This window comes from Chinchilla lanigera, unplaced genomic scaffold (assembly GCF_000276665.1).
Source record: "Chinchilla lanigera isolate Chin_1 unplaced genomic scaffold, ChiLan1.0 scaffold00021, whole genome shotgun sequence".
NCBI classification, from domain to species: domain Eukaryota; kingdom Metazoa; phylum Chordata; class Mammalia; order Rodentia; family Chinchillidae; genus Chinchilla; species Chinchilla lanigera.
The window spans coordinates 882,170-902,098 of record NW_004955422.1 but is presented as its reverse complement, the minus strand read 5'-3'; the positions used below and the strand labels follow the sequence as shown (position 1 = coordinate 902,098).

At 64.3% G+C, this 19,929-nt stretch overlaps 2 protein-coding genes across 3 annotated transcripts in view; both read right to left on the bottom strand.

Annotated features, from left to right (window-relative positions):
- Positions 1-24: 24 nt before the first annotated feature.
- Positions 25-13,570, bottom strand: Mybpc3 (myosin binding protein C, cardiac). Of its 2 annotated transcripts, none has more exons than XM_005383977.2 (33): positions 13,462-13,570; positions 11,928-12,194; positions 11,138-11,350; positions 10,906-11,054; positions 10,485-10,602; positions 10,237-10,285; positions 10,120-10,149; positions 9,939-9,992; positions 9,698-9,700; positions 9,377-9,394; positions 9,097-9,260; positions 8,405-8,537; positions 8,099-8,101; positions 7,872-7,996; positions 7,409-7,514; positions 7,155-7,321; positions 6,868-7,033; positions 6,305-6,411; positions 6,202-6,231; positions 5,388-5,527; positions 5,068-5,154; positions 4,355-4,514; positions 3,998-4,102; positions 3,733-3,921; positions 2,798-2,932; positions 2,557-2,724; positions 1,915-2,003; positions 1,612-1,807; positions 1,370-1,509; positions 1,098-1,257; positions 869-1,005; positions 488-674; positions 25-384 (listed from the first exon to the last, which is right to left on the bottom strand). In XM_005383977.2, exons 1-33 carry the CDS (start codon positions 13,484-13,486, stop codon positions 374-376), a joined length of 3,831 nt encoding a protein of 1,276 aa, XP_005384034.1. In that variant the 5' UTR covers positions 13,487-13,570; the 3' UTR covers positions 25-373. The 2 variants fall into 2 exon arrangements, with proteins under 2 accessions (XP_005384034.1, XP_013369784.1); XM_013514330.1 differs by having other exon boundaries at positions 512-674.
- Positions 13,571-15,538: 1,968 nt separating this feature from the next.
- Spi1 (Spi-1 proto-oncogene) overlaps positions 15,539-19,929 on the bottom strand; it is a 12,826-nt gene continuing 8,435 nt past the window's right edge. The window contains exons 3-5 of the mRNA XM_005383976.2: positions 17,122-17,309; positions 16,453-16,615; positions 15,539-15,955 (exon numbers count right to left, since the gene is read on the bottom strand). Of these exons, the coding sequence (XP_005384033.1) occupies positions 15,639-15,955; positions 16,453-16,615; positions 17,122-17,309 (668 nt within the window). The 3' untranslated portion in view covers positions 15,539-15,638. The remainder of the gene's footprint in view (positions 15,956-16,452; positions 16,616-17,121; positions 17,310-19,929) is intronic.

The window sequence follows — 19,929 nt, the reverse complement described above, 5'->3', positions numbered from 1 at the left end:
GAAACAGGTACGCGGAGAAAAGTCTGTCCTCTGTGCACGGCTCTTTTATTGCCCCAGACACTGAGCTCCGTGGCCGGAGTAGCCTGTCCCCCCTCCCCCATCCCTAGGCCCACGCAGGCAGCTGTGACAGGCCCCTCTGTGCAGAGCCCCAGCCGCCTGCGGTGCCGTGTTGTGCTCAGGTCCGACCCCAGGACACGCATCAGGTGGCAGGAAGGAGGCCCCTCCAGGTTCCCTCCAGGCTTTGGGAACGCAGACTGGCATCCGCCTGGACCTGGGACACAGGCGTCCTTGTGAGTGAACCGGGGTGTCCTGGAACCCCAGGGGCTGAGCAGGGACTGAAGTACGCACTGGGCCAGCCGGGGCATCAGCCTGGTCACTGCGGCACTGCGGGAGAAAGAATCCACGGCATGTGTGTTCTGGTCCCCGTCCCAGAAGCCAGCGCCACTGGACACCAGGCTGGCAGAGCGCAGCCCGGCGGGCTCCTCACCTCGCACCTCCAGGCGGCACTCACACTGCGCCTCGCCCTGCAGGTTGGTGGCCCTGCAGACGTAGATGCCCCCGTCGAAGGGGCAGGGCTTTCTAATCTCCAGGGTCAGCACGCCCTGCTTGCTGAACATGCGGAAGCGGGCATCTTCCCCCAGGTCCAGGCCGTTCTTGAACCAGGAAATCTTGGGCTGTGGACCAGGAAAAGGGGCGGGGAGGCGCCTCAGGGCAGAGGCACCCGGCACGAACCCAGGGACGGTGGCATTTGTGTCTGCTTGGCTGCCCAAGGCTGGCCTGCACAAGGCCAGTGAGGAGTGCCCAGGCCCGGTCAGGAGCAAAGGCGGAGGGGACCGCTGGGGAGGGGACCAGGGGCGGAAGTTCCTACCTTGGGGCTGCCCCGGACGGCGCAGCAGAGGACGGTGGTGTAGCCCGCGATGACCGAGCGGTTTGCCAGGGGCTGGGTGAAGCTTGGGGCCTCGGAGAAGTCCAGGGCCTTGTACTTAGGTGGCTCGTAGGCGATGCCTGTGGGCGACAGCACTTGGTAGCAAGGGGCCGCCCCAAACTCGCCTCTGTCACCGCGCCAGCTCCCTGGGGTGGGAGTGAGGGTCGGGCACCTGGCCTGGGGATAAAGACGGGCTCCTTGGTGGTGGCGGCTCTGTCACTGGGCCCCACCATGTTATGGCTGAAGACCCGGAAGTAGTAGCCGTTGCCGATGACGAGCTCGGGCACCACGCAGTGGGTGCGGCGGTAGTGCTCCAGCACGGTGAACCACTCCTGCGGAGAGGGGCCTCTCGGCTACCTCTGTGCCCCAGCTGGGGGGCCAGGCCCGCAGAGGTGGCAGCGGGGACTCCGGGGCGGACGAGGGAGGGGACATGGCCCGGCTCACCATGGTCTTCTTGTCAGCTTTCTGCACGGAGTAGCCCCAGAGCTCGGTGTTGCCGTCGTCCTGGGGCGGCTTCCACTCCAGGGCCACGTTGAAACCCCAGGTTTCCGTGACGCGGAGGTCCTGGGGAGCACTCGGCTTGTCTGCGGGCGACAGGGCCGGGTGGATCCCCATCCTTCCCCGGGGGAGAGCCGGGAACAGACGCGGCCCTTGGGGGCCCCCTCCCCGCGCCCCGCGCCACGCACCCACGACCTGCAGCAGCAGCGCGGCCGAGTCCTCCATGCTCTCGACGCGCACGGTCACCTGGTAGCTGCCCGAGTGCGCGCGGCGGGCGGCGCGGATGAACAGGATGCTGTCCGAGGGGCTGTTGCGCATGCTCACGTCCTCGTCCCGCAGGGGCTGCCCCTCTTTGGTCCAGGTCACCTGAGGCCGGGGCTTCCCCTAGAGGCGCGGACGAGCCTGGCTGTCCCCAGGGCTGGCGCTGACCTGAGCCCCCCACGCCCTGCTCTGTGACACGTCCTTCCGCCCGCCGGCTGGACGCCACCTACCTGGAAAGGAATGAGGAGGTTCACGGGCTCCCCGACCTTCCGCTGGATGGTCTGGCGCAGGTGCCGGGGCAGCTGGAGTCGCGGCCGCTCTGCGGGACAGAGTGGGCAGCTGAGCAGGGGCTTTCTGTGCCCGGCCCTGAGGGACACCACAGCTCCCTTCTCTCCTTACACAGGACCTGGCCCTGCTCACCCACACAACTCCAACTGCCCAGCTCCAAAAGGTTCTGGCCCCCCGGAGCCTCACCACAAAATTCAAGAGGCAGGGATCAGAGAGGGTAGGCAACTTGTGAGAGGTCACACAGCCAGTGAGTCACGGGCCAGCATGTGATCTAGGCTTTCAGACCCGATGCCCTGTACCCTGCGCACCCACCTGGAGAGCCGATCCTTACACGTCCGATCCCTTGTTGGGACAAAGACTAGAGGGATGGGAGGTGGATAGGGAGTTCTGTCCCCAAGAGGCCTCTGCTTGCCCCTGAGGACGTGGACAGGACCTGCCTGATGGAGCTGTGAGACTGAGAACAGCGTGAAGGCCACAACCTGTTTTTCCTGTGTCCAAACTGGGGGACTGGCATGGACAAACCAGGGTCCCCAGGCTGTCCCGGCTGCCGGCGGGGCCGCGGGGGTGGGGGGTGAGATGCTCACGCAGTATCTCCCGCACTGTCACCAGCTCCTGGGTGGTGGTGGGGGCCCCGGGGCCCGCCACGTTGTGCGCGCGCACGCGGAAGAGCAGCCGGGCGCCCGTGGGCAGGTCCTTCACCAGCAGGGAGGTGCGCTCCGTCAGCCCCTGCAGGGCGGCCACCCACTCCGAGCCTGGGGGGCGGGGCCGTCAGCGGGCGCCCAGAGGGCCGGCCCGGGTTGCCTCGCCCACCGCGGTGGCACTCACAGCCCTCGGCGCAGTACTCCACGCTGTAGCCGTCCAGGCCGCCCGCGCCCACGCGCTCCGGGGGCCGCCACTTGAGCGAGACGGTGGTGTCCGAGACGTCCTCCACGGCCAGGTGGGAGGGCTCGCCGGGGGGCCCTGGGAGGGGCAGCAGCGGGGGTCTGAGGGAGCCCGCCAGCGGGACACCCCAGGCCGCACAGGGAGGACAGGACCCATATCCCGTTTCAAGCGCTCCATGAATAGTTTGGCTGGACCGGGCATGGTGGCACACGCCTGTCATCCCAGCTCTAGGGAAGCTGAGCCAGGAGGATCACTGGGAGTTCAAGGCCAGCCTGCGCTACATAGTGAGTTCGAGGTCAGCCTGAACTACATAGACCCTGTCTCAAAAAAAAAACAAAAACAAAAACAAAAACCAGACCAAAAGGGAATAATTGGCTGCATGAAAAGATTTATCTGTAAAGCCAGGCGGGCTGGGTGTGGTGGCACAAGCCTGTAATCCTAGCATTCGAGAGGCTGAGGCAGGAGGATCACTGTGAGTTCGAGACCAGCCTGGGCTACAAAGTGAGCTCAAAGCCAGGCTGAACTGCATAGCAAGCCCCTGTCTCAAAAAGATAAAGCAAGCAAGCCAGCCAGCCAGCCAGGCGCGCCCCTGTAATCTCAGCACGTGGGAAGCTGAGACAGGGATGATCACCCAGCTGGGACAATTTAGGGAGACTGTCTCAACAATGTAAAACAAAAACAAAAAGAAGCACTGAGGATGGAGCTCCTTGGGTTCCATCCCCAGTACTGCAATAGGCAAAACACACACTGAGCGTCTGCGGTGTACGGAGGCCCTGCCTGGCCTCACCCCACCCAGCAGCAGCGGCTGACGGGAAAACCAGGCTGAAGAAGCCAGGCGGGGTCAGGAGCAGCGGGGTCGGGGGCGCGGCCTCGCTCACCGATGGGCATGAAGGGCCGCGAGGGGGCGCTCGGCCGGGACGCGCCCACCGCGTTGACGGCGTAGACGCGCATCTCGTAGGCCACGCCCTCGATCATGCGCCGCGCCTCCAGCCGCGGCTCTCGCAGCAGGTCGAAGTTGAGGCGCATCCAGCGGAAGCTCCTCTTCTTCTTGCGCTCCACGATGTAGCCTGGCGGGCAGCGGAGCTCGGGCCGGGCCGCCTCGGACGCCCGCCGCCCTCGGCCGCCCCCGCGCCCGGGACTCACCCAGCACCGGCCGCCCGCCGTCGAAGGCCGGCGGCGCCCACTGCGCGGTGCAGGAGTCCTCGCCCACGTTGCTGATCTCGGGGGCCTCGGGGGCGTCGGGCACATCTGGGGGGACACAGCAGCCCTGCTGGGCCGGCACCCCAGAGCCCCTGCCCCTCCCGGCTCCCGCAGCTCTTCCCTCCGCTCGGGCACCCCAGGAAATGACTTTTCGGCCTCTCTCTCCCTACAGTGGGGCACCTGTGTGTAGAAGAGCCTGTCCCATTCATACCATGGCCCTGGATGCTTGTTGAGTGACTGAATGAGCACACGTGTGGGCCTTCCCTGGGTTGCCCCACTGTGCACCCCAGATGGCCTCACCGATGACCTTGACTGTGAGGTTGACCTGGTCCTCGCCCACAGGGTTCTTCACCGTGACGGTGTAGACGCCCTCGTCTTCCCTCTCTGCCCCCTCCACAGTGAAGACGCTGCGGTCTTTGGTGGTCTCCACACGGACCCGGCCCTCGGTCTCACACAGCAGCTGAAACGGAGGCAGAGTTGGGGACAGGACCCACTCCCGGCCCCAGAGGCCCTTGCTGCCGCTGCAGTAGCCAGCAGCCCTGAGACGCAAGGGGAGGAGGGGGCCATGGCCATGTAAGCTTCTAGTTCACAGTGTACCCCAGCACTCAGGAGGCTGAGGCAGGAGGATCCCCAAAAGTCAAAGGCCAGCCTGGGCTACATAGACCCTGTCTCAAAAACTTTTTTTAGAAAGCCTTCACGTGGCTCCTGCCTGGGCAGGCCACCAGGCAGGGGCTGGCTCCAGCTGTCGCAGAACCTGCGCCATCACCTGTCCTCCCTATGCCTCAGTTTCCCTATCTGTTGAACGAGAATAGCGAGATCCACAGAGCTATGGTGAGGGTCCAGCAGGACTCTGGTGGGCTGGCTGCTCTGCCGCCAGAGGGCGGGGGACCCAGGTGACCGCAGGTGTCGCCAGGGAAACCTGTTCCCGGGGTCAAGGCCATCTCAGGGTGGCAGGTCTGGGACGTGGCTGGAAGGGAGAAGACAAGGAGCCTTCGGGAATCCGCGCGGCTCACCTTCTTCTCAAACACCCACTCCTCGCTGTCGCCGGCACCTGGGTCCTCCGGGGCACCGGGGGCTGGTGCGGCCGCGGCCTTCTTCCCCTGGGGACAGTGCGGAGGAGAGGGGCTGGGGGTTTAGCTCAGTGGCACAGCGCCTGCCTGGCGGTGCAAGGTTGTGAGTTTGATTCCCGGTACCGGAAACAGCCCCCCCCCGCAAAAAAAAGACAGTGCGGAGGGGAGGGGAAAGGCCGGCCTGACCCCTGATCCGGGGAGGCCCTGTGGGCAGCGCTGGGCGGTGCTGGTGGAGGCAGCAGGAAGTCGAGGGGAGCCGGTACCTGCGGGAGGCTCTTCTGCCAGATCACGGTGGGCGCGGGGTCCCCGGAGATGGGGACGTCCAGCCGCAGCTTGTTCCCTGCCACCACCACGATGGTGTCTGGTGTGCGGCCCGGGCAGTCCAGGTGGATCTTGGGGGGCTCTGCCAGCGGGGCAGGTGGCTCCGGTCAGGGGAAGGAGAGGGACCGGGCCCGTGCGCACCACAGAAGAGTGCGGGTCCCCGGGGCCGAGGAGCCCGGGGGCACAGTCCCTGCTGGTTGGTTTTTCAAAACCAGTTTCATGGAGGCATGATTGCCACACGGTAAAATACACAGGTTTGTCTTCGTTTTGTTTTGACATGTTCTCGCTCTGTAGCCCAGGAGTTAGAATTCTCCAGTGTCTGATTAAAGTTTCATCTCAAACAGGACAGGCATCGCCAAAAGAAGAACATTGTTATCAAAGCCGGCAAAGTGGCACGCGCCTGTGAGCCCAGCGCTCAGGAGGCTGAGGCAGGATTGTAGTGAGTTCAAGGCAGCCTGGGCCGCACAGCAAGATGGTGTCACAAACAAAACAAAACAGAAACCAAAGGTATATTCATAAAACCTCACATCCGGGACACTGCTTGACATGCTCACGGACCATTTCACCTCCATCACCTCTGTAGAGTTGGTGCTGTCCGCACCCCGCTTTACAGATAAGGAAACTGAGGCCAGAGAGCCTATAGTCACCACGGCCAAGCCGCAGCTGGGCCCTACCGCCCCCATCCTTCGCCCTGTGCGGGACTGGGGGACACGGCTGGGGCAGAAACAGGAAGTGCCTGCCCGGGCTGGGACTCACCCTGTCTGGGCACGAAGTCGATCTTGACCTCTGCAAGAGAAGGGGAGCGGGTGGCACCGGGGCGGCCAGGCCCAGCCGCAGGGCCCCCCGCAGCGCGGCTTACCCATGAAGTGCAGCTTGGCCGACAGGTTGCAGGCGAAGCCCTCGGGCACGAAGCTGTAGTCGGCCTCGTCGGCCGGTGTGACGTCGTTGATGATCAGCTTGTGGACCCTGCAGGGCCACGGTGGCTCAGGGGGCTCCCGGGGGACCCTGCCTGCCCTGGCCCCGGGGGCGCTGGTGTTTTAGAGATGCGGTGCCTTCCTTCTCGGTGGCCTCGTGTTCCAGCGAGGGAGGCAGTGTAGGTGCGGTTTCTACACCAGCGTCCCTGGGCTGGGCCCTCGCACGCGGGGCTGGGGCTGAGCCTCTGGGAACTGGGCCGCAGCACGGCGCGAGCTCCAGCACAAGCAGCCGAGGGACAGCAGAGCTCTGGCCAGCGCCGCCTCCCAGCAGCACAACGCCTATTCACCGCGGGCGAGGGCCAGGCGCCCGCCCCAGTGCCTGGCTTTACCCCCGCCCCTCCGCCTCTGCGTCTCCGCAGCCGGCTGTCCTCCGTCTCTCTCCGTCTTGTCTGTCCCGCCTCTGCCCGCCCCCGCCCCCGGCCCCTCGTGCCCGCCGCCCCGCGCTCACCGGCCGATGTGGGACACCTGTATGCGGCTGTCGGGCACCAGCTCCGTGCCGTTCCTCAGCCACACGCCGCGCACGTTCTCGTCGGAGACCTCGCACTTGAACACGGCCTGGTCCCTGGCGCCCACCGCCAGGTCGGCGATGCTCTGGTACACCTCCAGCTTCTTCTCTGCGGGCGGCGGGCGCTCAGGGCCGGTGTGTGCGTGCGATGCGTGTGTGCCCGCGATGGTGTGGGGCGCGGGAGCCACCTCGCGCCATCTGATTCCCCCCCGGGGTGGCCCGGGCCTCACCCTGCACAATGAGCTCCGCCAGCGTCTGGCCCCCGCTGGTGCGCAGCGCGTAGTGCCCCGCGTCCTCCAGCGTCGCCTCGTTGACGATCAGGTGGTGCCGCCGCCCGTCCTTCTTGAAGCGGTACTTGAAGGTCTCCTCCCGGGTCAGCTCCACACCGTCCTTCAGCCTGGCGGGGTGGCGGCAGCCAGCGCCGTGGCCTCCCCTGCAAGTGTCCTGTCCCCGCCCTGCCCCCGGGCCACACCCCGGGACTCACCATTTCACCTGTGCCCCCTCCTCCGACACCTCGCACTCGAACTCCACGCGCTGTCCCACCATCACCAGCTGGTCTTCCAGGCCGCGCGTGACCAGCACAGGGGGCTCTGCACGGCGGGGACAGCTTGAGGCCCACTCCTCCGCCGCTGTCCTCCTCCCTGCATCCGGGGAGGGGTGCTCGCCCACCACCCTCTTTGTTTACTTTTTAAATTTTGCGACGGGGTCTTTTTTTTCGTTTTGTTTTGTTTGTTTTTTTCCGGTACCGAGAATCGAACTCACAACCTCACGCCAGGCAGGCGCTGTGCCGCTGAGCTAAATCCCCAGCCCCTTTGAGACAGGGTCTCGGTAAGATGCTCATGTGCCGAGTGGCCCAGGCTGGACTCCAGCTTGGGATACTCCTGCCTCAGCCTCCCGGGATGCTGGGATGACAGGCGTGCGCCCCCCGGCCCAGGGTCCGCTCCTACCTTTGACGAAGAGCTCGGTGCTGCACTTCTCGCCACCCACCACGCACTGGTAGGCCGCGTCGTCGGCCAGCGAGCACTGGCTGATGGTCAGGGTGCGCTTGGTGCCCACTGACTCAAAGATGTACCTGCACGAGCCACAAGGGGCGTCAGGAGGGCATGGAGGCCCCTCCTGGCCTGAGTGTCTTGCGGTTCCGCGCCCTCCCTCAGCCTTGCCGGAGGGAACTTACTTGCTGTGGAGCAGAAGGGGCAGTTGGAAGGTTCCGCACGGGAGGATGTGACACCAGGGGGTGGGAGAGAGGGGAAACAGGCGGGGTCAGAGCGGGGCCTTTCTGGTTATTTTTTATTTTTTGCTTGGGGGTTGGCTGAAGTGGTCTTGCTATATAATCCAGGCTGGCCTTGAACTCACAGCAACCCTTCTGCCTCAGCCTCTCAGGTGCTGAGGTGACGAGGCCCAGTTTAAAATGGGGCTTGGAGCCCCGGGAAAGACAGCGAGGGGCGGGCGGGGCAGGAGTGGACCGCGCCCCGGCCCTCACCTGCCGCTCATCTGGATCTCCTGGCCGTTCTTGAGCCACTTGACCTCGGCGTCCGGGTCGGCCAGCTCCACGCTCAGCCGGACCTTGTGGCCCTTGCTCACCTGGTAGGCCGGCTCCAGCTTGCTCTGAAAGGCTGAGCGCCGCCTCAGTCCCGGCCGCCCGCACGCGGCTCGGCCGCTGTGGCTGCGACCGGCACCCCTGGCCCCCCAGCCCCGCGGTTTCCGGGGACTCCGGCCGCTGTGCCCCTCTCCTGTGTGACTGTCGTACGGACAGCCCCAGTGCTGATCCTACCCCGACACCCTCTCTGCACAGCACCCGCCAGGGCCTCTGGGGCCCCCCGCAGGGGCACGCAGGCCGGGGAGGCCCATGGCGGGGACAGTGTGAGGCCACCACCCACTGCTGGTGCGGCGGAGCTGTGGGGAAGCCGGCACCACGCGGCAGGCAGGGCCCAGGGAGAACCCCGAGTCCCCCCGCGCCTGGCCAGCGCCGAGCCCACTCTGGAGGGGCAGAGACCCGCCTGCTGCCCCGCGGGCTTGGCCTGGCTCCTCCACTGACAGCCCCGCGCCTGTGCCTCGGCTTCCTCCTTTGCAAACAGAAAACATCACGCCCTGCCCTCTCCCCGGGTGCGGGTGGGGAGCGGAGCACGCCCGGTCCCGGCCCTCTGCCCGTGGCCGCGGCCGGCCCTGGCTGACCTGTGCTCTTGCGGTCGTCCCGCCTCAGCCCGCGCAGCCGCTTGAGCATGCCGCGCAGGTCGGTGATGCCGTGCTGGAAGGCGATGCGCTCGTACTCGGACGGCGGCGCCTGCCGCAGCATCTCCCACACGTCCTCCTCGGCCGGCGCCTCCAGCTTGGAGTCCCTGTGCCCCGGGCCACGCACGCAGGCTCAGGGCCACCCGGCCGGGCTGCAAAGCCCACCACCCCCTCCCTCCGGGGGCTCTCGGGGCTGGGGCAGGCGGGGGAGGCTGGTACTCACCGCGGGGTCCGGAAACTGCTGCTCCGGGACAGAGGGGACAGCGGACAATTAGAGGTCTGGGCACTGCTGCCCCAAACCTGGGGACCCCTCATGGGCCTCCCCCTCTTCCCTCCTCCCCACACTTGCACCCCTACATTTAAGGGGTGCCCACGCGGCACCGGAGGCACCAGGCAGGACCTGTGGGTGACTTGCATATGCCTCCTAAGCACCCTCGGGGTGTGGGGGTGTGAGGGGCACCCCAGCTCGGCGACTCCCCACCAGTGGGCAGCCGCAGCCTGGCCTCACCCAGCCCGGCAGACCCGGCACGGAGTCTGTCCTTACTCTCTGGTGCAGGCAGCGTCCACGGTGGGTGACAAGGGGTCGGGGGAGAGGGGGGCAGAAGCACAGGTCAGGAGGGCGCCCGACACCCCCTTGGCTCTTCCGGGAGCTTCCCACACCCCAGGGCCCCCGCTGGGCTCGCAGAAGTGCAGGGACTCCCGGGGCCACCTGGCTGGGGATCCGAACGGCGCCTCCCTCCCTGTCCTCTGACCACCCAGGGTCGGAGACACCACCCGACACTCACCTCTTCTTCAGCAGCGAGCTGAAGTCCAGCGTCCCCGCGTCCTCATGGCTGTCGCTGTGGAGAGGGCCCGGTGAGGCCGCACGGTCAGCCCAGAAGGGACGAAGGGGGTGCGATGAGGGGACAGTGGCCGCACGGGCTCCCCGGGCTGTGTGTGGGGTGCCTGGGGCCAGGGCAGGTGTACCTGGTACGCCGAGATCCTCCGGCCACGCTCCTGCGGGGTCATACGGTGTCCTCACCCCATGGACCTCAGCCCTGCCCCCCGCGAGCTCCCAGCCCCGGCCTCCCTGTGGTCACTCACGTGCGGCGGAAAGCAGATCGGAGGTCCAGGTCCCCAGGCCCGACGGCCTCTGCAGACAAACGGGATGTGAGGGGGCACTGGGGACCCTTCCTGGCCCTGGGCACCCACAAGGCTGAAGGCCCCTAAAGCAGGGTCCTCCAGATCCTCAAGCACTTTATGCCCTGCATGGGTGTCCCCAGGCCCAGGCGTCCCCTCAGCCCTGGGAGACAGAGCGTTGTGTGGGGACCAGAACAGAGCCAGGGCCTCACCGTGGACAGTCAGGTTGAAGTTGCAGCTGTCAAATTTGTCCTTGGTGGACACCTCACAGCGGTGGCCACCAGCGGAGGACACCTGTGCGTCAGTGATGATCAGCTCAAACAGGTAGACCTGGGGGGAGGTGGAGGTGAGACCCGGGGTGAGCCTGAGATCTGCTAGTGCCCGCCAAGCTTCTCACCCAGGGCTTTAGTTAACATTAGTAAAGGGGTCCCCTCTCCAGACCCACGACTGCCACCTGCTGGCACAGGGCTGGAAAAAGCACAAATCTGGGTGGCCACAGGGCAAATGACGTGGGCTTCGAGGATCCTGTTTTGTGCAGTGCACAGCCTGCACAGCTGATCGTGTTGGCCCTGCCCCGCTAGAGACCTGTTCATGTGTCCCCCCCTCACTAGTGTCCAATCCCTCGAGCCCCACCTTGCTGGCCCGGTCGTAGCTGTCTCGGAGCTGCAGGTGCTGACCCGCCTTACTGCTCAGGTCCACCCACTTGCCCTTGAACCACTTGACGGTGGGCGGCTTCAGCAGGCTGGCCCCAGCCACGCGGGCTGAGAAGGTGATGCTGCCACCTGCAGGCGGGAGGGGTGACCAGCTGGGCCCCCGCGCCCTGCCATCTCCCGCCCCACGGCTGGGTGCTGCAGCCCACACTCACCCACTGTCACCTCGCCGTCCTGCGGCCGCGTCAGGAAGAGCCCGATGGGGTCATCGGGGGCGGCCGGGCTTGGGCCTGGGGGTGCCTGACCCAGCCCAGCCTGCCCAGCCTGCTCCCTTTCAGGGCCTGGGGCGCCGCCTTCTGGCTCGGAAGGTGCAGCTGGGGCTCCAGGGGCCTCAGCAGGGGCAGGAGCAGGGGTCTCCTCTGCCTTCTCTAAGGGGCCAAGGAGGTCGAGGTACAGGCTCTGAGCAGAAACCCGGATCCCAGGCACCAGGCCCCCGAGCCCACCCCCAGGTCCCCCGTGGTCATGTCCCTGGTCCTGGGTCCCTGTCCTGCTGTCACCTGTCCCCACCCTGTCCCTGTCTGCCCCATGCAGCTCTGAGGCCCCCCACCCCTCCCCAGCTGGCTGCCCCTCCTCCCACACTCTGGGCCCCCTAGCGCAGGCTGCTGCGTGGGGCTGTGACCTGGTCCCCATGGGAGAGTGGGTCACGCTCATCATCTGTCTTCCCACCCACGATGGCAGACACGGGGGTCTGACACACGCAGGACAGAGCCCAGGCCCACACAGGACCCCTGTTCCCGGGGAAGGGATGAAGAGGGGCCTGGGCGGCCCAGCTCAGAGCTCAAACCACAGGAAAGCAGGGTGTGGAGGCTCACGCCTGTGATCCCAGCCCTCAGGAGGCTGAGGCAGGAGGAGTGCAGCGAGTTCGAGGTCAGCCTGGGCTACACAGTGAGACCTTGTCTCAGAAAAAATCACAAAACCCACAGGAGCGACTGCCCACGCCCTCACCTGCCTCTGTGACCTTGAGGTCAAACTTGACCTTGGAGGAGCCCGCGATGACCGCATAGGAGCCCTGGTCGGTGGGGCCCACGTCCCGCACCGTCAGCGTGTGCCGCCGGCCCTCACAAGCCAGGCCGTACTTGTCACTGGCGCTGATGTCACTGCCATCCCGCTGCCAACGCACCTTCACCCCGGGGCGCTCAGTCTCTGCCTCGAAGATGGCCGGGCTGCCCTCAGCCACCTCTGCTGACCGCGGCTTCTTGCTGAAGGCCGAGACTGAAGGGCCACACAGTGGAGGCTGCAGGTCCCTGGTTCACCTGCGCACCCACTCCTGCAGCCCTCTTTTTTTCTTTTTTCGTTTTTGGATTGTTTTGGTTTTTTTGGTTGTTTTGTTTTGAGACACGTCTCGCCGTTTGTTCAAGAGATCCTCCTGCCTCAGCCTCCCACGTGCTGGGGTCACAGGCACGCATTTCTTGTTAAGCATACCTAACCATGTTTCTGCTTCACCTCAATTGCTCTCCCCCAATGCCAGAACCGTGATGTGTTCCTTCTCCCACAAGGACAGCAATAGCAGGAGAGTGGGCGCTGCTGGTGTCCCTGGGCCCCACCCCCCCTGCCCAGGACCCCTGTGGGGAGCCCCACCTCCACCCCACCTCCAGGGGCCCTCAGCAGGCACGGGTGCCCTGCATGCTTGGAATGTGGTTAAATCTGTCCCGGGGCCGTGGCTGCTGATAAGGCCGGCCTGGGAGGGGCTGGGCTGGGTCGTTGCCCCACGACCGTGCAAGGACACAGGGCCAGGCGGGGCTGGGGCTTTCTCTGTTCTCTCCCTGAGTACCCCTGGTGTGGGCGCCCAGGGGTGCAGATTCAGGAGGCCGACACGGGCACAGCTGGAAGAACCCTGCTCCACCCAAGCGCTCCCCACAGAGATGGGAAAATCAAGCCAGGTGTGGTGGCCACCACTGTGATCCCAGCACTCAGGAGGCTGAGGCAGGAGGATCACCAAGAATGTGAGGCCTGCTTGGACTCCATAGTGAGCCCCATCTCAAAAAACAGAAAAGAAGGGGCTAGGGATATAGCTCAGCAGCACAGCACTTGCCTGGCAAGTGCAAGGTCCTGAGTTCGATTCCTGGTACAAAAAAAAAAAAAGGAAAACCAGAGGAAAAAAAGGGAACAGAACCTGGAGAGAGCTCGAGCCCCCGAGCCAGGGCCTTGGACGAGGCCAGCTGAGTCTGCTGTGCTTGGGCTCTTCCTCACTGCAGAGGAAGGGGTGGGGGCAGGGTGGGTACCCCACGTTCTGAGAAAAGGGTGGTGGCCCCTGGCACTTCCTGCCTTGGCGCTGTCCCCTCCTGGGGTCTCTGCCACCCACCTGTCCACCCTCAGGTCCCCAGAGGGATGGGGAGAGAAACGTAGTCTGGAGAACAGACCCGGCAGGACCACCCGCTCCCTCCTGCCTGAGCTCCGGGTCCCCTCAGGGTCCCCCTTTGCTCCTCCCCAGTGGTGCAGCCCTCGAGGCCAAACTCTGACCAGGCTCGTCTAGAACTACCTGGCTTCCTCGCTGGCTCGGGCATCTTGAGCGAAGTCACAGCAGGTGCAGAGCAGGCACAGCCACCGAGGAGGGACTGAGGGTCCTGTGCCCGGCACTATTTATGGTGACCTCCCCTCCCCAGCGGGGCTTATCTGCCTCCTGCCCGGCCACCTGCTAAATATAGGCAGATTCCGAGAGCTGTGGGCTCTTGGGGGAAGGTAGGGCCACCTCGTCCCTGACTGGTTCCTGCCCCATGTCCCCACCCCCGGGACAGCAGGCCATGGCAGATCTCAGGGTGCCCCAGCCCTGGCCCTGTGTCCATCTGATGTCCCGGGAGCGTGCTGGCCCGGAGGGAGCTGACCGGTCAAGGGCACCCTTGCTGTGTGATGGCATTGCCCCCAAGTCCTGGTGCCACCGTTCCTGAGCCCTGCGGCACCTGGGGATAGCAGCACCCCTGGCACAGGACTGTCACACGCATGAGGGAGCTCTGCAAACAAAAGCCCTGCGGGGCGTGCGGGTACAGGCTTGTAATCCCAGCACTCTGGGAGGCCGAGGCAGGAGGATCACAAATTTGAGCCCGGCCTGGGGAATTTAGTGCCTTAGACAGACCCTGTCTCAAAATGTTAAAAGGGGCAAAGGATGTAGCTCAGCGTGAAGGCCTTGGATTCAATCCCTAGCGCTGCAATAAATAAATTCTTAAAAAACTAAATGAGCACCTTTGGGCACTGCCGGGCACTTAGGGAGCCCATGTCTGCCCACACTGGGGTCCTGGCTGGGAGGGGGGCAGGCAGCAGTGCTGGGGGCGGTGTCACAGAGTTGGGGGACCAGGTGGGCCTGCAGGTGAGGGTGAGGTACGTCTCTAAACACACCCGGAGGCAGGAGCGGAAACAGAGCCACCAGGGTCAGCCAGTAATTAACGCCCAGCGTTCTGCTCTCTCATCCCGGCCCCCGCCGTGTGTCCTCTGCCGCTCCTGTGCAGTGTCTGGGCCCGTCCTCTCTGCCCCAGCACAGCCACTGGTTGCTCCGCAGAAGGAAATTACCTGGAGGCTGCCCCACCCCGGGGTCATGTGTCTCCGTCCTCAGAGGGACACAAGCATTTTCCAGATGACAAACACTTGCCATCCTTTTAAACACTACGACCCACCATTTCCATCCCTTGGACTTGTCACCACACTTTGAAACAAGACACTGAGCACCGTTTCGCTCTCACAAACTCTCTTTTTTTTTTTCCGTATTGGAGATCGAACCCAGGGCCTTTGCCCTGAGCTGCTTTCCCAGCCCTTCTTTATTTTTCATTTGGAGTCAGGATCTCACTAACCTGTTATGTCGCCCAGGCTGGGCTCCACTTGGGGTCCTCCTGCCTCAGTCTACCCCGTGGTGGGATTACAGGGCTGTGCTGCTGCACCGACTTTGCAGTTGCCTCTTGCTACCTGGGGGAAGCTGACAGGTTTCTCTGCTCAGCGCTGCCAACTGCTCAGGGTGGTCTGGGCCCGGAATAGCGGCCCCTCTGGGGCCCTTCGGGACCCTTCTGAGCCTTGGGGTGTGGCTCCTACTCCTGGGTGGGCCGAGACCCAGCCTGTTCCACATGTGGGAAACTTGGCCACTGCCCCCTGTGTGGCCCGGGGCAGCTCACAGACTGTCCTGGTGTGAGACTCCTCATCTCAAGGCTGCCTGGTGAGAAATGACCAGAAAACCTGGGGTCACTGCTGTCTTCACCAACCTCGCCATCATTACTGGGTCACATCTAACACTGAGAGTTTAAGCGTCACTGATCGGGGTGCCGAGGGCCTTTCTCTCTTTCTTTTTATTTTTTTATATTTTTGTTTTCTGAGACAGGGTCTCACTGTGTAGCCCAGGCTGGCCTCAGACTCGCAGCAATCCTCCTGCCTCAGCCTTCTGAGTGCTGGGATGACAGGCGTGCGCCACCATGCTCCAAGGCCCTTTCCACAGGACCCAGCCCCCCTCCGCAATCACCCGGAGGACCAGTCCCCACCGGGCAGACCCCCTGTGGCCTGTGTCCGGCTTTGGGTAACACCGGAGAACGGACGGGGGCACGAGGTCGCCGCACACGGCCGCACGAGGCGCACACACTGGATGACCGGGCCGCAGGGGCGCGGCCGAGAATAACTTTACTCGGGGGCGGACGGGGCGGGCGGGCGCTGTACAGAGCGGGCGAGTCCGGCGGGCGGCGGCGCTCAGCGCGGCGCCAGGCGGCCGGGCGCGGGCGCGCGGCCCAGCACCTCGCCGCTGAACTGGTAGGTGAGCTTCTTCTTCACCTTGCGCACCTCGCCCGTCTTGCCGTAGTTGCGCAGCGCACGCGCCATCTTCTGGTAGGTCATCTTCTTGCGGTTGCCCTTCTGGATGCCCCAGCGGTGCGCCAGCGCCTCCTTGTGCTTCGACGAGAACTGGAAGGTGCCCTTGTCCTTGTCCACCCACCAGATGCTGTCCTTCATGTCGCCGCTGCGCAGCAGGTCCAGCAGGAACTGGTACAGGCGGATCTTCTTCTTGCTGCCTGCGGGACACGGCGGTGGGGCGGGCGGCGGGGGACGGGAGGGATGGAGACGTGCGCCCCCGGGGGCTCCGCACCTCCGGGGGGACCCGCACCTCCGGGGGCCGCTCGCCTGCGGGTCCGCACTTTCAGGGGGCTGGAAGGGGCCGGGGATCCTCACCTCTGGGGAGGTTCCCAACTCGAGCGGCCGGGGGCCATGGAGACCCTCATCTCCAGGGGGCTGGGAGGGACCAGAGCGCCCTCTGGGGGATCCCCTGGGGGTCCAGGGCTGGAGGGTGTGCGGGGAGCTACTCCTCGCCCGAGACACGTGCGCACACGCCATGCACACGCACATGCACACTCACGCCTTCTTGCACACACCCGCGCACACGCCCAGGCCGAGGCCTCAGGCGCCTGCGGACACGCGTTGCAGCCAGCACACGCCGCGCAAGGCCCGGCAGAGGCGCTCACGGACGCCCCCACGGGAGGGGGCGCGCGGGCCCGGCCGCCGGGACGAGTACCTGGTTCCCCGTGCAGGAGGCCGGGCCCAGGCTCCAGGCCGTCGGCCTCGCCGTCCGACACCTCCAGCGGGGGGCTGTGCCGCTCGCCCTCCTCCTCATCTGAGCTGGGCTGAGCTGGGGACAGGGATGGGTACGGGACGCACATCCGGGTCACGTAGGGGCCCTGGGAAGGCGGGAGGGGCCGAGGCGGTGAGCGACGCTGGCCGCCAGGGGTCTGCTGGGGGCGGCAGGGTGGGAAGCTGGGGAGATGGAAGTCTCCGGGGGCCCCGCGGAGCCATCTCGGGCAGGGTGCTGACACCCGGGCCTGCTGACACCTTCCCAGCTGCAGAGGGGGACAAGGGGGAGGGGGAGGGGCAGTGGGTTGGGACGGGAGTGGGGGTGACGAGTGGGGGGGTGGAGGTCAGTGGGTCACAGAGGTCTCGCATTGGGGTCAGGGTCGCTGGGACTGGGTCAGTGGGGCGTGGGCAGGGCCAGTAGGGGTCAGGGGTGAGTGACTCAGGCGCTCCGCAGCAGCCCGGGGGTCCAGACAGGGGAAGCCTGGGGATCATTGGGCGAGATAAGGGGTGCGGGGCCACGAGGTCCGCCCGGGGCGACGCGGGGCAGGAAGCCACGCTGGGGTGGCGCTGTGCCAGCTTCCTGAGGGGCGCGGGCCGGCGGCAGCGCACGCACCTGGTGGCTGAGGCTGGCGTGGGGCGGCACCATGGGGGCTTCGAGGACGTTCATCTGCTCCAGCTCCATGTGGCGGTAGAGCTGCTGCAGCTGCGGGGGCTGCACGCTCTGCAGCTCGGTGAAGTGGTTCTCGGGGAAGGCCTCGAACTCGCTGTGCACGTGGTGGGGGTGGAAGTCCCAGTAATGGTCTGCGGGGATGGCCAGGGGGGCGCAGTCACCAACCAGGTGCCCTGGCAGAGGGGACGGTTGGCGTCCCCGGCATTGGACTTTCACCTCGGCGCTGTGCGCCCTCACGCCCGCCCCCCCACCTCAGGGCACTCCACAGTCACGTGGGCCCATCACACGGCCACAGTGTGACAGCAGAATCACAGGGCTGATGTCCCTCACACCGGGCCTTGTCCAGACACGTGGTGCAGCGCCTGAGGTGCAGGGAGGTCGCTGGAAAGCCCCGCTGGTGCGCGAGTCTGGACCCGCGCTGGAGTCCCGGACAGCCACTTGCCCTGGCGCCCAGGTTGGCTAAGGAGGATCTTGGGCACTGCTGGATTCTTGAGGGGGTACCGGGAATCAAACTCAGGACCTCACACTGAGCTAAATGCCCAACCCCTTGGCTGGTTTCTCTGGGCACCTTTTCCAGGAACAAAAACTGCCACATGCCTGAGAGACTTCCTAGGCACAATTTGGGGCCCAAAAGACAAAAAGCGTGATATAAAGGGATTTGCTCATGTGGCCCAGAGGGAGTGTGTGAGATGCCAGGCCAAGGCAGCGCCTGCAGGATGAGTGTACCAGCAGGTGCACGTGTGAACACGACACCACACACATGCATGCGTGTACACACAGATGGACGTCTGTCTGCTCCTGTCTCTCTCACACAAACATGCATTCACACATGCTGAAGAAGTGAAGGGTGTCTTTTAGCTGAGGACTGAATATCAAAGGTTTCTTTCTTTCTTTCTCTCTTTCTTTCTGTATTTCTCTCCTCCTTCTGTCTCCTCTTTCCCTCCCTCGCTCTCCCTCCCTCCCTTTCTTCTCTCTCTCTTTTTCTTTCATTCTGAAGCCTCGTGCATGCCAGGCAAGTACTTTACGAGTGAGCTGAATCCCCAGTGCTTTTTAGTTTTTAATTTGAGACAGGACCTCACTAAATCTCCCAGATTGGCTTTGAGCTTGAAATCCACCTGCCTCAGCCTCCCCAGAAGCAGAGACAAGGACCTGCTGCCTAATTCTGCTGCCTGGTAGCTTTACTGTGTGACCCTGTCTCTGATTCCCCACTCTAGAAGTCAGAGGTGCAGCGGGGTGGCTGGGTGCTCCTGTGAGATGGGGAGCCACAGTTCGGGGTCCCTGCCCCACCGCTAGGAGGCTGTGTGACTCAGACAAGCCTGGACCCCGGCCCTGGATGTGTCATACTGTGCCTGACACAGACGGTTTCTTGACTTCAGTTTCCATGTCTCGCTGGGGCTAATTATGACCCTGTCTCATGGGTTTGGTGTAGGAAGGAAGTGAGCCGGTGCCTGCAGTGTCTCTGCCTAAGGCACGGCGCAGGGCTGAGACTCAGCTTCCTCTGCCTGGAAGGGAAACCAGCGGGCTCACTGGTGCTTTAATCCCACAGGCGCTGGAGGAGCTCCGGGCTTTAGCAAACAGGGGCGGAGGGGCGGGCTCTGGGATTTGGGGGTCAGAGCCAGCTTTCTCTTTGCCTGCAGACACCTCTGCTCCTGATCCCTTGCACCCACTGGGGATTGAACCCAGGGCCTTTGCGCTGAGCTGCATCCCCAGAACTTTTTATTTGTTATTGTGAGACAGGCTCTCACAAAGGTGCTAAGTTACCTAGACTGGGCTCAGACTCAAGATCCTCATGCCTCATCCTCCCACAGTGTTGAGGTTACAGGCATGCACCACCACCTCTGGACCCTAAGGAGGCGTGTGCTCCCTAGGGTCCACTAGAGTCTGCAAACCTGAGCAGGGTTTCAGCAGGCCCAGCCGAAGTGTGGCCTTTGCTCTCGGTTTGGGCGCTCAGGCAGTTGTGTGATAAACGCTGTCTGGTGAGCCGAAGTCCTCCCAGTGCAGGGCCTCTGAGACGCCAGCGCAAGGGATCCTTCTGCGGCTGTGCTTCTGGACAACTCCGCACGGGTCCATTGCTTCTCCCTCCTTATCCCTTCCCTGCGCCACCCATGCAGCCCCTTCTCACGCCTCTGAGCTCCCGGGAAGAACCCCAGGCCCTTCATGTGTCTGGAGAGAGCGCGGTCTCCTTCCTGGGGCCCCCAGGCCGCCAGTGCACACGGGCCTCGATCGATATTTGATCACCACAAGCCAACTTTGAATGTGTCTTCAAGTGTGCTGAGCGTCTCACTCACGTGAGCGCACTTCATCCTCACCCTAGTTCTGACAGGCGGCCACTACGCGGTCTTCCTTTCGCCTACGGGGAAACTATGACTCAAAGAGGATCTGTGCAGACGTGGGGAGTCAGGATCCAAACCCACTAGTGTCTGTCTCAAGCGTAAATGTTACCACTGCACCACACCACCTCTGAGGAACAAGACTGTTAGTGAAGCTTTAAGCGAGACCTGTGGTAACTCGGAAAGATTTATTTTTTTTGTCTTTTTTTTTTTTTTCTTAGAGACAGGGTCTCACTATGCAGTTCAGGCTGGACTTGAGCTCACTTTGTAGCTTAGGCTGGTCTCGAACTCACAATGATCCTCCTGCCTCAGCCTCCCAAGTGCTGGGATTACAAGCGTGTGTCACCACGCCTGGCACTCTGAAAGATTTACCTGACTGCTCTTATCCAGTTCTCCGTCTTCCATCATCTAACCATCATCC

Bases quoted from the DNA above. Each gene is read 5' to 3' on its own strand.
- Mybpc3 (XM_005383977.2), bottom strand. From the start codon at position 13,486: ATGCCCGAGCCAGCGAGGAAGCCAG. The intron at 11,055-11,137 runs GTGAGTGTGGGC...TCCCGCCTGCAG, and splicing joins GGACGGCGAGGTGACAGTGG to GTGGCAGCATCACCTTCTCA. The intron at 4,515-5,067 runs GTGAGCCGCGCG...CCTCCGTTTCAG, and splicing joins AGTGGGTGTTTGAGAAGAAG to CTGCTGTGTGAGACCGAGGG.